The sequence below is a fragment of the Dendrobates tinctorius genome, unplaced genomic scaffold (genome assembly GCF_039654945.1).
Source record: "Dendrobates tinctorius isolate UK_male_01 unplaced genomic scaffold, ASM3965494v1 ptg000102l, whole genome shotgun sequence".
NCBI lineage: Eukaryota > Metazoa > Chordata > Amphibia > Anura > Dendrobatidae > Dendrobates > Dendrobates tinctorius.
In genome coordinates, this window is record NW_027361770.1 from 5,334,851 (window position 1) to 5,352,682 (window position 17,832).

Below are 17,832 nucleotides of genomic sequence, written 5' to 3' on the forward strand. Positions count from 1 at the left end.
ATATTAAAGTGGAAAAAACTAATAAATACGAGTCCCATAAATCTTACGCTAGTGTTAATTGGTGATGGCAAACTTTAGCAAAGTTGTGGCTAGAGATGAGCAAACTTGTTTGGAAAACGTTTGCCAATCTTAAATTTGGCACAAACGTAGCACGTTTTCCTCAAAGCTGGCAAAATTCAGTAAATGATCGCGTTTCTACTAATGCTTTTGTTTTGACTTTGTCTAGGATAGTGGTGCTGTATGATGAGCGGAGGGGACATGTTTTATGAGGGGATGTGGTGTGTCTAGGTCAGAGGTGCGGCGGAGTGTAATTTTTTTTTTCCCATTTTTTTGATAAAACTCAACGAGTCAGTGTGCCATCCAATAAAAAAAACAATCTAGCAGCACACGGACATATCACACCAATGTGAGAATGTAGAATAACGGATTTTACAGGTAACATTATCACTCCACATCACACAGTGCAGATACAGAATAATAGGATAATAATTATTACATCATTTGAGTAAATTTCTGCTGTTTCTTTTCCATCTGGCCAAACCTTCATGTCAACATCTCCCAGCCACGACTCATCTTATCACAATGATCATCGTAGCAATGAAAATAACAAGATCTCATATACTGTATACATACATGTGTCTCCCCATTGAATACAGATATGTACTCCACCATTAATATACTATTTGACATGCACCAATCAAAATATAATATATATATGTCACCCAATAATATAAATTATTAATTCTGTGACTCTCACTAATTAACTGTAAGGCTATGTGCACACACTCTGTTTTTGTTATGGAAAACATGCAAGGATTTACAGTACAAGCAAAATGAATGAGATCCCTGAAGCCGAATGTAGCAGGGAGAAAATTAACTTTATTCCCACCAGCATTCAATTTCAGTCATGGGGGCGGGGAGAATAAAGTTCATTCAACAGTACAATTAGTGCAATTAATTTGACAGTTGAATAAAATGGCGCCTCAGTCAACGCATTCCGCGACTATGCCTGGCGCGTGTGCACTGTTAATGACGTATTTGAATACTTCACAAAAATGGAAGACTCTCTCCGTCTCTCTTCTGTCCCTGCTGGTGAAGCAGCTGCTGCTTCAGCCGACGTTGCTCCAACCAATGACTTGGCATGCACCTGAGGCTTTGGACAGAAGGACACTTCTCTGGTTGTATTATAGATATATGTATATATTTTATATTTAGGAAAATCTGTATTGGGCTTTTATTTTTGGATAGATCTGTAGGATGGCAGTGGGACTGCTCTCTCCCTCCAGTCCGGGTCGTACAAGTGGTCCATGGCTACGGTTTTCTTTTAAACCTGCAGTTAAGGTTTCGGTGTGTCAGTTTTGTGTTGGATTTCACATGTAGCAGAGCTGAAAGCGCAGTGGATGTAAGCCTGGGTGTGTGAACCTAGCACAGACCAGAGCCAGTAATGTGGGCAACCACAATAGCACCCGAGAACCTCATGGGGGTGCAAGTGCCAGTGGCACCGGACTTTATTTATGTGATCCCGGCTGTAATTCGGAGGCGAGCAATATCCTGTTTGCAGTATTTGGACAATAAAGGACATTTTTACTTAACTTGCCTGGGGCACTTCACTAAATTCACTCTGGTGGAAATGCCGCAGCCTATATATACAGCTCTGGCAAAAATTAAGAGACCACTTTCAAATGTTCAGCTTGTCTGATTTTTCTCTTTATAGCTATATTTTTGAGTAAAATGTAAATTGTTCTTTTAGTCTATATACTTCTGACAACATGTCTCCTAATTTCCAAGCAATACATTTTGTATTGTTTTCTGACAAAGAAAAACGGTCAAAATTAATAAAAAAAAATCAAATGCTTTCAGACCTAACATAATGCTACAAAAACAAGTTCATAATCATGTAGAAACAACAATACTAATGTTTTAACTCAGGAAGAGTTCTGAAATCAATATTTTGTGGAATAACCATACTTTTTAAAAACAGCTTTCATGCGCCTTGGTATGCTTGCCACCAGTCTTTCACATTGCTTCTGGCACAAAAATTTAAGCAGTTCTTTGCTTTATGACTTGTGACAATCCATCATCCTCTTGATTACATTTCAGAGGTTTTCAATGGGGTTAAGGTCTGGAGAATGGGCTGCCCATGACAGGGTTTTGATGTGGTGGTCTCTTAATGTTTGCCAGAGCTGTATATAGTATTAGACAATTAGTCTTCCTACAGAAGCCCAATGTACTATACTAGGCACCAATATTCTAGTACCATCAGCTATATCAGAGATTAGTAAATATATACACTATTTAGTAGATTTAAAGACTCAAAATTGAAATAAATTGCATAAAAAAGAACTGAGGTTCCCCAAAATATTCATCAGTTTGTGTCAGAAATGCGGTGCAAAATTGAAATGTTGCACAATTTTGCTCCTTTTGACACATTTACACATTGTTGCCAAGGTGTTGGAACAGGGGCAGAACTTGGCAGAGGTGGTGTGGCCAATCGTGGATTGACAAATTTATCCTAATTTATGCCACAAATGTAGTGTAAATTACAACTAACGTCCTCCAGTTGATGATTGAGGGCTGCCTCTTACGCTGACCCATGGCAGTTGATAATTGTGCCAAATTCGTAATGAACTTGAGTCCTCTTACTCCAGCACTCCCTGGATGAAGGCTGACTTACAAAACGCCAATCTTGATTAATCAGGACATTACTGTCAAATCAATTTTTGATTATGTAAAAACGTCACAATGTCAAGCCCATGGAAATTGTGGACTGTGACAACACTGTGAGTGTGAGGCCTTTCCTCGAGGACTAGTGACACTGAACACAGATGCATCTTGTCCCAGCTTTTCCATCTGCTTGGCACATTATTACAGAGAGCATAGATTCTGAGGCTCGCAGCCTATTAATTGACCTAATTATCACCCATTTTTAGGTTAAACTGAACTAACAGGTTTTTTTTGTTTCAGGACACTTTCGTTTGTGGGTATGAGTTTATGCCTTGCTCTAATGTTCATTTGCTCGTGGTATTATGCATTAGTGGCTATGCTAATAGCAGGATGTATTTATAAGTATATTGAATATCGAGGGTAAGTCCGCAGCACTCGGCATTACTTTCTTAGTGTACTGTCTAAAATTCTATTCTTTGCGGGATGATCTTTTTGTCATTCAATTCACTGATTTGTTTTTTTTTATGGCCTTTGTTAATAAGTGACTTGACCGTTCCATAAAGTATCATAGTAGAAAAAGACAGCAGGATGGCACTCACCGTTCTCTTGAAATGATTCACTTTTATTTCATATTAATAAAGCATAGGCAATGGCACGGGAGAAATTCAAAAAGACGGACGACAGCCGTTTCGTGCACAGTGCACTTCAACAGGTTCCATAAAGTAGCTAAAGGGGTATTTTGATTATAGCGGGTACCTATAACCTATTACTAGATTGGTGGGATTTCATGCACTACCCCAGTGATCACCAAAATGCTATTTAAATAGAGCAAAGGTCACACATGCACACGGCCACATTGTTCTGTTTCTGCGAGGAACGCCAAAGGTGGTTGAGCACTGTACTCCAATATGTGTCTGTGCCATGACCAATAAACTGAGTGACCATCTGCATTATTGACCACCACTACATTAAAAGAAATAGGACACATATTCCCCTGTCTGACAATCTGTGGGTATCACCGTAGTGGATATCCCACCCAGTACGAATTACCTGGGTTGAAAAATGCAACTTGGTTTGGAGAATATTTAATAAAAACAATCTGTTTTATCAGCGACTACTTTGGGCACAGACATAGGACATGACACTAGGACATGTATGTGACATTTCTATGTAAGCGCTTTCTGCTGTACACAGTCCTCTAGCATATGTTGTGTTAAGTTCTGTTGTGCAAACGAGTTGTTCACAAGTCATCGGCCACAACGTTTCCACGGCCTCTAAGTAATTCATCCCCTTAACATAAATGGCGCTGAGCTTCTTATGTCAGAACTGTTATCATTTCACTACAGTCTAAGATTTCTGGTACATGTAAGCTAGATATTATAACCAGGCTTGGGATTTTATAATTTTTTGAGGCGCATAATTGGTGAGCCACCTCACTTCTTCCCCAGTTAGGAACTTGTATTTCGCACCTATTGATGGAACAGCGAGGTAAAATGATGTGCTTAGCTGATGGCTGGAATATAGTTCATTGCCACTGGAGAAATCCATGAAATCCAAGCTGTCACAATGTGTACAGAACAGCATTTTGTGCAATGACAGATGTAAATCTGTTTGTCCTGCAGTTGGCATATGTCGATGTATGTAGATATAACCATACGGAGGAACGGCCTAATAATGGAAGTCACAAGGTGTTTTTTTGCAGTCTTATGGTTGCATTGTTCATACTTAGCTGCTAACATTTTACAATGCTTGTTAACGTGTAGGAAAGTTGAATCACAAATATTTAATGCGTTACCGATGTTATAATTTTTATCTCATAAATCAGTGGTACACAAGAAAATTAGCACCTTTGTTATATATCTCATCTGACAAATCTGCTTCTTTCTCCTCCTGGATCTTTCTCTCTTAACTTACGGATAACGTCCGTGTTCAGTGAAGACAGATTTTCAAATTACGGATATAGGAGATGGCAGTTGGTGCTCATAGGATTCTATGGAGAGCAGAATGAGGGAGATGCTAGAGGCATATGAATACATTCTGCTGCAAGTTCTACTGAAATGAAAGTTATAGTTCTTCATAGTACTTTGAGCACCAGCTGTAATATCTTATCTCTGCTCTGTAATGGGAAAATCAGTATTCACTGAATGTAGATTTTACCCAGCAATTGTGAATTTTGAGACTGAATGATCAGCCCTGGTGGATAAAGAAACAGATTTCTCTGATCAGATATATTGCAAAGCTACTTATTTTCACGTGTACTATTGAATGAAAAAATAAATTAAAATGACAGTTACTCTTTAACTATTAGGTATAGAACAAATGTGAAAAAAGCTGGTGGCAAATAATGAGCTTCTTTTTCTAGGAGATTATTTGTTAGATAACTTTTATTTTATAACACAAATGTTAATCTTCTAATTTGTGGTGATTGTTTTTTGTAAAAAAAAAATGAACAAAAATCGGAAGCATTTTTGTTTTTTTACATTTCATGTGCCCTGTTGCAAAAGTTACTGTAAAATGTGTATATGAAATTTCAATCTAGGGCAGAGAAAGAATGGGGTGATGGAATCCGAGGATTGTCCTTAAATGCTGCTCGATATGCTTTGCTTAGAGTTGAACATGGTGCAACACATACAAAAAACTGGAGGTATGCATCCATTTAATTTATTATGATAGTTGTGTTATATGACAGTACTGTGCAAATTAACTGGGTCAAACATTGTAGTAAAGAGATGGGGTTATGTAATAATTTCATTTCAGTACTTGAAGTGTCCTCCTTAGCTGTGAATAGTTGCTTTCCCCATCTTGAACACGATGACCACTTTTCTGCACGTCTTTTGCCATCTATCTGCAAACTTCTTAATTTTTGCTTCACAGCTTCTTTTTGTCTTTCATGTATACCATAATAGCCTAGAGTAAGTTACTACGTAAGTTGAATAATGCAAGGTTCGTTTCGGTTCAGATTCGCCGAACAGACAGTCATCGCCGAACATTTTTTGCTGAACGGTTCGTCGAACGTACCCGAACCCCATTAGATTCAATGGGAGGCAAAACCAAACATAGACAACACTTTAGGGCTATGTGCACACGTTGTGGATTCTACCGCGGATCTGCAGCGTATTTGGCCCTGCGGGTCTGCAGCAGATTCTGCTGTGTTGTACAGTAGCACTAAAGTCAATAGAATTTGAAAAACGCTGTGCACATGCTGCAGAAAAATCCACGTGGATACGCTGCGGGTTCATTTCTGCAGCATGTCAATTCTGTGTGCAGATCTGCAGCGTTTCTGCACCCATTGACTTGCATTGATCCGCAGCAAAACCGCAAGTCTCAAAAAGATCTGCGGCTTTGCTGCGGATGAAACACTGCAGATCGGGAGGGGGGAAGAGTGAGGGCGTAGTGTGGGCGGTGAGTGTGGAGTGTGGGCAGTGACTGGGCGTGTACAGTGGGGAAAAAAAGTATTTAGTCAGTCAGCAATAGTGCAAGTTCCACCACTTAAAAAGATGAGAGGCGTCTGTAATTTACATCATAGGTAGACCTCAACTATGGGAGACAAACTGAGAAAAAAAAATCCAGAAAATCACATTGTCTGTTTTTTTTTCATTTTATTTGCATATTATGGTGGAAAATAAGTATTTGGTCAGAAACAAAATTTCATCTCAATACTTTGTGATATATCCTTTGTTGGCAATGACAGAGGTCAAACGTTTTCTGTAAGTCTTCACAAGGTTGCCACACACTGTTGTTGGTATGTTGGCCCATTCCTCCATGCAGATCTCCTCTAGAGCAGTGATGTTTTTGGCTTTTCACTTGGCAACACGGACTTTCAACTCCCTCCAAAGGTTTTCTATAGGGTTTAGATCTGGAGACTGGCTAGGCCACTCCAGGACCTTGAAATGCTTCTTACGAAGCCACTCCTTCGTTGCCCTGGCGGTGTGCTTTGGATCATTGTCATGTTGAAAGACCCAGCCACGTTTCATCTTCAATGCCCTTGCTGATGGAAGGAGGTTTGCACTCAAAATCTCACGATACATGGCCCCATTCATTCTTTCATGTACCCGGATCAGTCGTCCTGGCCCCTTTGCAGAGAAACAGCCCCAAAGCATGATGTTTCCACCACCATGCTTTACAGTAGGTATGGTGTTTGATGGATGCAACTCAGTATTCTTTTTCCTCCAAACACGACAAGTTGTGTTTCTACCAAACAGTTCCAGTTTGGTTTCATCAGACCATAGGACATTCTCTCAAAACTCCTCTGGATCATCCAAATGCTCTCTAGCAAACTTCAGACGGGCCCGGACATGTACAGGCTTAAGCAGTGGGACACGTCTGGCACTGCAGGATCTGAGTCCATGGTGGCGTAGTGTGTTACTTATGGTAGGCCTTGTTACATTGGTCCCAGCTCTCTGCAGTTCATTCACTAGGTCCCCCCGCGTGGTTCTGGGATTTTTGCTCACCGTTCTTGTGATCATTCTGACCCCACGGGGTGGGATTTTGCGTGGAGCACCAGATCGAGGGAGATTATCAGTGGTCTTGTATGTCTTCCATTTTCTAATTATTGCTCCCACAGTTGATTTCTTCACTCCAAGCTGGTTGGCTATTGCAGATTCAGTCTTCCCAGCCTGGTGCAGGGCTACAATTTTGTTTCTGGTGTCCTTTGACAGCTCTTTGGTCTTCACCATAGTGGAGTTTGGAGTCAGACTGTTTGAGGGTGTGCACAGGTGTCTTTTTATACTGATAACAAGTTTAAACAGGTGCCATTACTACAGGTAATGAGTGGAGGAAAGAGGAGACTCTTAAAGAAGAAGTTACAGGTCTGTGAGAGCCAGAAATCTTGATTGCTTGTTTCTGACCAAATACTTATTTTCCACCATAATATGCAAATAAAATGAAAAAAAAACAGACAATGTGATTTTCTGGATTTTTTTTTCTCAGTTTGTCTCCCATAGTTGAGGTCTACCTATGATGTAAATTACAGACGCCTCTCATCTTTTTAAGTGGTGGAACTTGCACTATTGCTGACTGACTAAATACTTTTTTTCCCCACTGTATGTGTGTGTGTGCAGGGGTCTGAGGGCTCATTGGGCTGTCGGAGGCTTCTGTACAGGGCATGTGCAACGGTCATCGGGCTGTCGGGGGTCTGTGCCGGGGTCATCAGGCTGTCTGGGGGTGAGTGCGGGGGGTTACCGGGGCTTTGCGGAGCTCATCAGGCTGTCGGGGGTATGTGAGGGGCCTGTTCCGAGGTAATCGGGCTGTCCGGGGGTCTGTGCGGGGCCTGTGCGATGGTCATCGGGCTGTCGGTGGTCTTGCCGGGGTCATCGGGCTGTCCGAGGGTGAGTGCGGGGGGTTACGGGGGCTGTGCGGAGCTCAACGGGCTGTCCGGGGGTCTGTGCGGGGCCTGTGCCGGGGTCATCGGGCTGTCCTGGGGTTTGTGCGGGGTCTGTGCCGGGGTCATCAGGCTGTCGGGGGTCTGTGCGGGGCTCATAGGGCTGTCGGGGGTCTTGCGGGGGGACCTGTGCGGGGCTCTCCGTGGGTCATTGGTCTGTCCGGCGGGTGTGCGGGGGGGCTGCGGTGCTGTGTGTGTGTATGTATGTATGTATGTATGTGTATGCAGGCATTGTCCGATGAGACTACAAGTCCCATCGGGCTATGCTTGCTACCCTGACAGTGATTGACACATTAGCCAATGATGGGACAGTAGTAGTCCCATCATCCGGCTAATGTGTTGAATGTAAAAAAAAAAAGAAAGACCATGCAACATATAACATACACATCATATAACATACAAAGCATACATATAAGATACAGAACATATAAAATACAGAACATACATATAAGATACAGAACATACAACATATAACATGCACAACATATAACATACACAACATATAACATACAGAACATACATATAACATACAGAACATGCATGTAAGATACAGAACATACAACATATAACATAGAACATACATATAAGATGCAGAACATACATATAAGATACAGAACATATAACATAAATAACATATATGTAAGATACAGAACATACAAAATATAACATACAGGACATATATATAACATACAGAACATACAACATATAACATACAGAACATACATGTAAGATACAGAACATACAACATATAACTTACAGAACATACATGTAAGATACAGAACATATAACATACAGAACATACATGTAAGATACAGAACATACAACATAACATACAGAACATACATTTAAGATACAGAACATACAACATGTAACATACAGAACATACATTTAAGATACAGAACATACAACATGTAACATACAGAACATACATGTAAGATACAGAACATACATATAAGATACAGAACATACAACATATAACATACAGAACATACATGTAAGATACAGAACATACAACATACAGAACATACATGTAAGATACAGAACATACAACATACAGAACATACATGTAAGATACAGAACATACAACATATAACATACAGAACATACATGTAAGATACAGAACATACAACATATAACATACAGAACATACATATAAGATACAGAACATACAACATATAACATACAGAACATACATGTAAGATACAGAACATACAACATACAGAACATACATGTAAGATACAGAACATACAACATACAGAACATACATGTAAGATACAGAACATACAACATACAGAACATACATGTAAGATACAGAACATACAACATACAGAACATACATGTAAGATACAGAACATACAACATAACATACAGAACATACATTTAAGATACAGAACATACAACATGTAACATACAGAACATACATGTAAGATACAGAACATACAACATATAACATACAGAACATACATATAAGATACAGAACATATAACATACAGAACATACATGTAAGATACAGAACATACAACATAACATACAGAACATACAACATATAACATACAGAACATACATATAATATACAACACATAACATAGAGTACATACCGCACACACCTAATTCCCCAAAGCCATCGATCTCCTGTAATAAACATAAAATAATAAACCAACCTATACTCACCTCTCCGCCATAGTCCAATTAATAACAAGGGTCCCATGACGATCTCCCGTGGAGAACAGCCGCATCATTTGATGCGACCGCTCTCCAAGGGCTCCAGCACTGAAATGACAGGAGGAGGTAATTCCCCTCTGTGTATCCCTCTCCCGGGAAAGAGGTCCCGTAACCCTAGCCCTAACCCTAAGCCTAATTCTCATGCAGCAGTGCTGTAAAGTAAGGCTCTGAACTCAGGTAACCTCAGTGATGGACTGCAGGAGGATTGTCATCTGTCAGGTCATCACTGGGAGGCCCTATTGAGTGGTTACATCACCTGATGTTACTGTTCTATAGGGGAGATCGTCGTGGGACCCTCGTTATTAATTGGACTGCGTTGGACAGGGAGTATACGGTTGGTTTATTATTTTTCGTTTTGTTCTAGGAGACGAGGGCGTCGCTTGGATCTGGGCGTACAATAAAAATATGAAAACTGTTGTGTTTTATTTCATTAAAAGACTTTATTCTTATGTGTGTGTTTATTTTTAACCCTTTCAAATGATTAATAATGGTTAGGTGTCTTATTGACGCTGCTCCATTATTAACCGGGCTTATTGTCACTTTCCAAGAGCAAGGTGACATTAACCTTTTATATTACCCCATATCCCACCGCTACACGGGAGTGAGAAGAGAGGGGCTAAGTACCAGAATTGGTGCATCTAGAGATGCGCCATTTCTGGTGTGGCTGAGGGCTGGTATTTGTAGCTGGCGGGGCCAATATCCATGGCCCCTTCCTAGGCTATGAATATCAGCCCGCAGCTGTCTGCATAGCCTTTCTGGCTATAAAATATAGGGGACCCCACGTCATTTTTTTGGGGGGTCCCCCTATTTTAATAGCCAGTAAAGGCTATTCAGACAGCTGCGGGCTGATATTCATAGCCTGGGAAGGGGCCATGGGTATTACCCCCTTCCCAGTCTACAAATATTGGCCCCCGGTCATCAACTTTTCCCCTCTGGCCCAGAAAATTGTCCGGGAGCCCACGCAGTTTTTTTTCCCTTTTTTCTTTTTAATATATATGGCTATATATCTTTAGATATATCTATGTATATGTCTGTAGATATATCTATGGAAATATTTATAGATATATCTATGGAAATATCTATAGCTATGTCAATGGAAATATCTATAGATATATCTGTTGTGAATTCTCTTACTTCTGAGTCGGGGCTCCCTCTGGTGGTTACTGTGGGTAGTGGAGCTGGCCGGATTGACAGAGGTCTGCCACCTGATGATGATGATTGGAGATCTGGGGTTACTGATATGAGTATTTAAGTCAGCAGGCTTCCTTCAATCCCTGCTGGTGATTAGTTCTTCCTGTGCATTCTGAGGTCTGATGTCTCCTGCCTGATCCTTCATTGTTCAGTTAAGTTGTTCAATTGCTAATCCTTTGCATCTGATCTGGTTTTGCCTCTTTCTGCTTGTTGTGAGGGTTCAGCGTGCTCCCTGCTGGGGGCAGTGCTGGACCCCGCTTTTTATGTTACACCTTGTGTCAGTTTGTTCAGTCCCCTGTTATATTAGTCTCTTGTGCTTTGCTGCCAGTTCATACCAGAATACTGATATAGTGGGGGCGAGGTCGTGAGACCTCAGTGATTTTTTGTACATCAGACGTGTTGGATTTTTTAGGGTTTTTGCATGATTGCAGAGAGTGTCTTTCCTATCCTATCCTATCTAGTTAGTTCGGGCCCCATCATTTGTTCAGTCTATTTTCTGCCTGTGTTTGTGTTTCATCTTGTCTCACCGACAATATATGTTTGGGGGCTATCTATTTCTTTGGGGTTCTACTCCGGGGCAGTTTAGATTTCACCTTTCTTGCTTTAGGCCTAGTTAGTTATCTGGCTGTGTCGAGGCGTCTAGGGCATCGTAGGTACGCTCCACGGCTACTATTAGTTGTGTTGTTAGGATTAGGGGTCTGCAATCCGCTAAGTTACCAACCTTTCTGGTTTCCTGGTGGCCTAGCCTATTCCTGCCATCCTCCTCGGTGACCTGTTCATAACATATATCTATGGAAATATCTGTGGAAATATCTATAGATATATCTATGAAAAGATCTGAGGAAATATCTATAGATATATCTATGGAACGATCTATGGAAACATCTATGGATATATCGATAGATATATCTATCCATATATCTATATCTAACGATCTAGCCATCTATCTATCTACCCCTTATCTATCTATCCCATATTTATCTATCTATCTATCCCATATTTATCTATCTATCTATCCCATATTTATCTATCTATCTATCTATCCCATATTTATCTATCTATCCCATATCTATCTATCCCATATCTATCTATCCCATATCTATCTATCCCATATCTATCTATCCCATATCTATCTATCCCATATCTATCTATCCCATATCTATCTATCCTTCTATCTATCTATCTATCTATCTATCTATCTATCTATCTATCTATCTGTCTATGTGTGTGTGTAGTGGAGTATGGGCTGGACAAATGTAAAAGAGGAGGTTGGACAGAAATGACATCACAAATCTTTTTTTTTTGTTAAATAACATATCTTTATTTAGCTTACAAAAACGCATACAAATCCGCAAGCAAAACCGCACTGAAAAATCGCATCAAATTTGCGGCAAAACGCACCAAAAACACACCTGCGTTTTCTGCCAAGAGCTGCGTTTTTTGTGCGGAAAAATCCACGGGAGACTCCACAACGTGTGCACATAGCCTAAGGGTCTGTGCACACGTTGCGGATTTGACCCTGCGGATCCGCAGCAGTTTCTGTTGCGTTGTACAGTACCATTTTACTCTATGTAGAATGAAAAACGCAGTGCACACGTTGAGGATTTTTCCGTTCGGATTTGCTGCTGTTTCAAATCCGCAGCATGTCAATTCTTTATGCGGATTCCGCAGCGGTTTGGCACCTGCTCCATGACAGGTGTCAAACTGCAGGGGAAAACCGCAGGCTAAGGCTAAGTTCACATTTGCGTCGGTTTGTGCAACGTTTCGAGCGCACATAAAACGCATGTAAAAATAGCTTGCAAACGCTTGTAAACGCTGCGATATTTTGTCGCATCAGTGTGCGCATGATGACAAAAAACCGCAGCGTTTGTATGCAATTTCAAGTGTTTTTCCACGCGTTTGCGTTTTTTATGCACATGGGTTGTCCTAGGTGTCACATTTCACAGGAGAAAAATCCTTGAAAAATTATAGCAACAGACTCCACTAATGGGACATCAGTGGGTGTGTGTTATGGGAATTCTTTATATAGACTCTGTTTACAGCCGAATTCTTCACATTTGCTTGCTTTTTCTCTTGTCAACATGGATCTGCGCTGGAAGAGTTTTCACTTCAACTTGGATCTGGACGTCGCGCTGGCTCAGGCTTAAGCATTTGCTTGCCATCAACAAAGGGAGAGAGAGAGACGGTGAAGACAGCAGTGTGGGCGTTTGTGGATACATCCGATTATTGAACTCCGGGAGAGCCGTGGAGCGTACCACACCCTCTACAGCGAGCTCCAGGCAAACCCGGAGAAATTTACTGATTATACCCGGATGTCCCAACAAAGCTTCAGGGATTTACTTGCTCGTGTTCAACAATCCATACAGAGACAGGACACAACTCCGTCATGCGATTCTTCCTGAGGAACGGCTCCTGGTCCCATTACGGTACGTAATATTTACAAACCAATGCCTGCATAACTTTCTTTGTTCTGCCGAGTACTATTCCAAAGCTGGCAGAATTATTGTTCTGCAATGTAGTAAGCAAAAGCCTGCAGAATTATTGTTATGCCATGTACTAATTTTTATTTTTTCTTTTATTGTTTTAAAAACTATATACATAAATATTAATTTTTGTTCTTTCTCTGTTTCACATATTCCTGGCTACTGGAGAGAGCCTCTCTTCACTCCACTTCCAGTACCGGATTGGAATATCCACCTTGTCGGGAATTGTTGCGGACTCCTGCCGGGCTTTGTGGAAGTTCTCTGTCCAGAATTTATGCCCCTGCCCACCGCTGAAAAGTGGATGGAAGAAGCAGAAAAATTCTGGACAGTCTGTAATTTCCCGAACTGTTTGGGAGCGGTGGATGGGAAACACATCCGGATAATCAAATCCAAAAGAGCAGACTCGGAGTACTACAACTACAAAAAGTACTTTTCTACAGTACTCATGGCCATTGCGGATGCAGACTGTGTGTTTTTTGCAGTGGACATTGGTTCATTTGGCCGTGGGAATGACTCCCAGGCTTTTAAGAACTCGGACATGGGCCGGAGGTTGTATGGCAATCATTTTCAATTTCCCCATGCCACGGCCTCTTCCCAACACCGAAGGTCTGCTACAGCCATTTGTAATGGTTGGGGATGAGGCTTTTCAAATGTGCCAAAACCTGCTTAAACCGTATTCCAGCCGGGACTTGGACCACACCAAAAAATCTTTAATTACAGACTGACCAGGGCAAGAAGAACTGTTGAGTGTGCCTTTGGTATTCTTGTCTCCAGATGGTGAATTCTCGCAACAGCCATTAATCTGAAACTGGAAACAGTGGATGAGGTGGTGAAGGCGTGTGTGGTTCTTCATAATTTTGTGATGGCTAAAGAGCACCCTAACTTTGAACTAGATGAACCTGCTGCAAACCCATTGCCTGAATTCAATCAGCACCCTCTTAGGTCATCTGTTGAAGTTGGCCAGATGAGGGACCAATTTGCAGCCTACTTTATCTCAGATGTAGGACAGGTGGAATGGCAAGATCAAATGTTGTAAAGATTTTTTCTTGTGTGTTTGTTAATAAAAATCCTGTTTTGATACCTGTATCGAGTGCACTCTTTTTGTATACACTCCAATACAATAATCAACTGCCCAGGTGTACCGGTGAATTCATGATGCTGTGTTTTTTGCATCATGAATTTACTAGTACTCCTGACCAGGTGACTATACATACAAACAAGGGGTATGAGCTTTATCAACTCTCCAGTTTGTGTTCAATTTACAGCGATGGTGGAGATAATACAACTAATATTTGTGTCACCTGGCCTGATGTTACAAATAGTGATGTGGGGATGCACTAGCATCCTTCACTCTTTGACACCTGACCATGTGACTATAAATATTATTTGTAGGATCACCACTGTGGCTTGAGTTTGAACGCAGACTGGAGAGATAATAAAGGTTATACAACTTCTACAATACCTAGGCCTGGTGCTATGCTTAAGGCTAGTTTCACACTAGCGTTTATGAGCGCAGCGACGGCCTGCGCACGGCCGCCGCTAAGCCCTGCCGCACCTCCGCCGGTAGCTCCGCCCACCGGCGCATGACGCTGCATGCGCCCTGCGTTCCCTATCTTTATCACTGGGGGCGCAGGCCGTGCGCAGTATGCGTTTGGCGGCGCATGCGTCCTTTTGACGGTGCGCCGACCTGCGCCAAACGCAACCTGCTGCAGTTTGGTTGCGTCGACGCACCGTCAAAAAGGCGCATGCGCCGCCAAACGCATACTGCGCACGGCCTGCGCCCCCAGTGATAAAGATAGGGGACGCAGGGCGCATGCAGCGTCATGCGCCGGTGGGCGGAGCTACCGGCAGAGGTGCAGCAGGGGGCGGGGCTTAGCGGCGGCCGTGCGCAGGCCGTCGCTGCGCTCATAAACGCTAGTGTGAAACTAGCCTAAGTGAGGACGCAAAAAATAACGCATCCTGAATTCAGAATGTTATCACACATGGTTAGGTGAATACACATATGAGTTAACTGCAGCATTGCTCCAGTCTGCGTGAAATAGATAATACAGACTGAAGTGATGCTGTAGGTTAAACTCATACTTGTATTCACCTGGCCAGGTGTGATAAATAGTTATGATAGTTTCCCCATCATCTCCTCAGTTCATTCACCACACACTGAATAGAGGATGTGGTTAATTACAAGGTATATCTAGAATCCCCTGGCCTTGTTTCACAAAAAGTCAATTGATGCTAGTAAAAACACACCATCCTCAATTAACTTTTTATAATACCTGGCAAGGTAACAATAGATATGCCTTGCAATCACCACCACCCTCTATTCAGTCTGTGCAACATTAGCAGACTGAAGACAGTAATGGTGGTGAAAATACAAGTCATATATTTGTGTTTTGACTACACATATCTCCAGGAATGACACAAGAAACGTGTCATTCCTGGAGTTATGTTGTGTCAAAAACGCAAAGTGTACGGTGCAGTGTGTGTGCGACGCAGTGTGTGTACGCGGTGAAAGACTCAGTAACCAAACAGTTTTATGGTAAACCATAATTTGACTTTTATTCGAAAAAATAAAAATCATAAGTTTTATTTTGAATGACGGTTGGGGAAGTCTTCTGGCTGGAATGCCTTAAAGTGCTTGACCGCCTGGAGCTGCTGGATGTTGGCCTTGACTCAAAAAAGAGGGAATGAGGGTCATCCCTCTGATGATAATGCTCGGTGGTGGCAGTGGCCGTGGCGATGCTCCTATGAGGAGGAGCACTGGCGGTGCTCCGAGCAGTATGAGGAGTGGTGGCGGTGATCCTAGTCGGAGAAGTGGTAGCGGTGCTCTGATCAGGATGAGGAGTGGTGGTGGTGCTTCTAGACTGAGAATGTGTGGCAGTGGTCCCAGAAGGTGGTGCGGTGGCGGTGCTCAAAGCAGGTTGAGCGGTGGCAATGGTGGTGCTCCTAGGAGGAGTGGTGGTGGTGCTCCTAGGAGGAGAATAGGCGGCAGTGCTAAAAGAAGGTGGTGCGGTGGCGGTGCTCCAAGCAGGTGGTGCGGTGGTGGTGCTCCAAGCAGGTGGTGCAGTGGCGGTGCTCCAAGATGCTGTAGCAGGTGGTGCGGTTGCGGTGGTGGTGCTCAAAGATGGTGGAGCGGTGGTGGAGCAGGTGGAGCAGTGGCGGTGGTGGTCCTCCACGTTGCAAAAAAATTGTTTGCAATATCAGCAGCAGTATCATCAGCAGGCACAGAAGACACCACAAAGATGGCACAGACTGCAATAACGGGAGACACTAAAAACTACACCATGAGCTAGTCTGCCCAATCTGCGATTGGGGTGCTAAAGTCATAGGAGATCCATGACTTGGTAATTTTGATGAAAGTTAGACGTCTACACTTTGAGGGAACAGATGGATGCTCTAATCCGTCAGGACACCACCAGCAGCGCTGAAGACAAATTCTGAGGGAATGGTTACTTCCGGGCATGACAAAACCTTCAAGGTATGATAGGTGAGCTCAGGCCACTCTTCCATTTTTGAAGACCAAAATGTTCAAGGGTCCATCCCCCCTGATGGCATTGATATTGATCTCCAGATACCCCTGCACTTTCCTCTCCAGTCGTTTCCAACATTTCAGACTTGAACTCTGTTCTGCTGGTGCACTGACTGGTCTAAAAAATGTGTGAAACAACTCACAGAAATTGCTTATGTCACTTAAGCTGCTGCTGTTAATGTTTTGGCGATGACGCCTTGACGTTCCCGGGGTTTGACGTCTACAACTGAGATGCACACTGTGTGCCTCACTGCTGTCTTGGGGAAAACCATTCTTAAGATTGTCTACAAGCATATTTTGATACTCCAGCATGCGTGCATCCCTTTCCAGGGGGGAAGCATCTGGCTAAATTTACTCTTGTACCATGGATTTAACAGAGTGGAAACCCAGTAATCAGCACAATTTCTAACCCTAAGAATACTGGCATCGTGTTGAAGATAGTGCAGCAAGAAGGTGCTCATGTGTCCGAAGCTTTCATGAAGTCATAGTCCATGCTGTGTTGGTGGAGGGATAACTCTCATGGTTGCTTCCTCCATTCCCTCCCACGAACCACGGGCAACAGAGAGCGTATCATTATCCTCTTCATCTCCTGGCTGTTGCGTGTCCGTCACCTTGTCCCCCTCAATTTGTTCCTCTTCTCTTGCATCTTCACTAACAGTTTGGTACCATGAGCCCACCTTGATCGCTCTAAACCATCCTCCCATTGCACTCTCCGGTGCGACGACAGTCTGGAAATTTGATATATTGTTATCCCTTCCTCATCTTCCTCTGCTTCCAGCTCTTCCTCTGGGATCATCACCTCCTCACACAGAATATTCAAAGTGAGCTCTTGCATGTACATGACTAGAATAGTGATGCGGTTGAAG

The 17,832-nt window shown here is 42.5% G+C and overlaps 1 protein-coding gene across 8 annotated transcripts in view; it reads left to right on the plus strand.

The window, feature by feature from the left end:
* The window catches only part of SLC12A7 (solute carrier family 12 member 7), a 745,935-nt gene that overhangs the window by 438,550 nt on the left and 289,553 nt on the right, over nt 1-17,832 (plus strand). For all 8 annotated transcript variants that reach the window (XM_073587687.1, XM_073587689.1, XM_073587686.1 and 5 more), the window contains 2 exons: nt 2,965-3,084; nt 5,204-5,308. In XM_073587687.1, the coding sequence (XP_073443788.1) occupies nt 2,965-3,084; nt 5,204-5,308 (225 nt within the window). The remainder of the gene's footprint in view (nt 1-2,964; nt 3,085-5,203; nt 5,309-17,832) is intronic.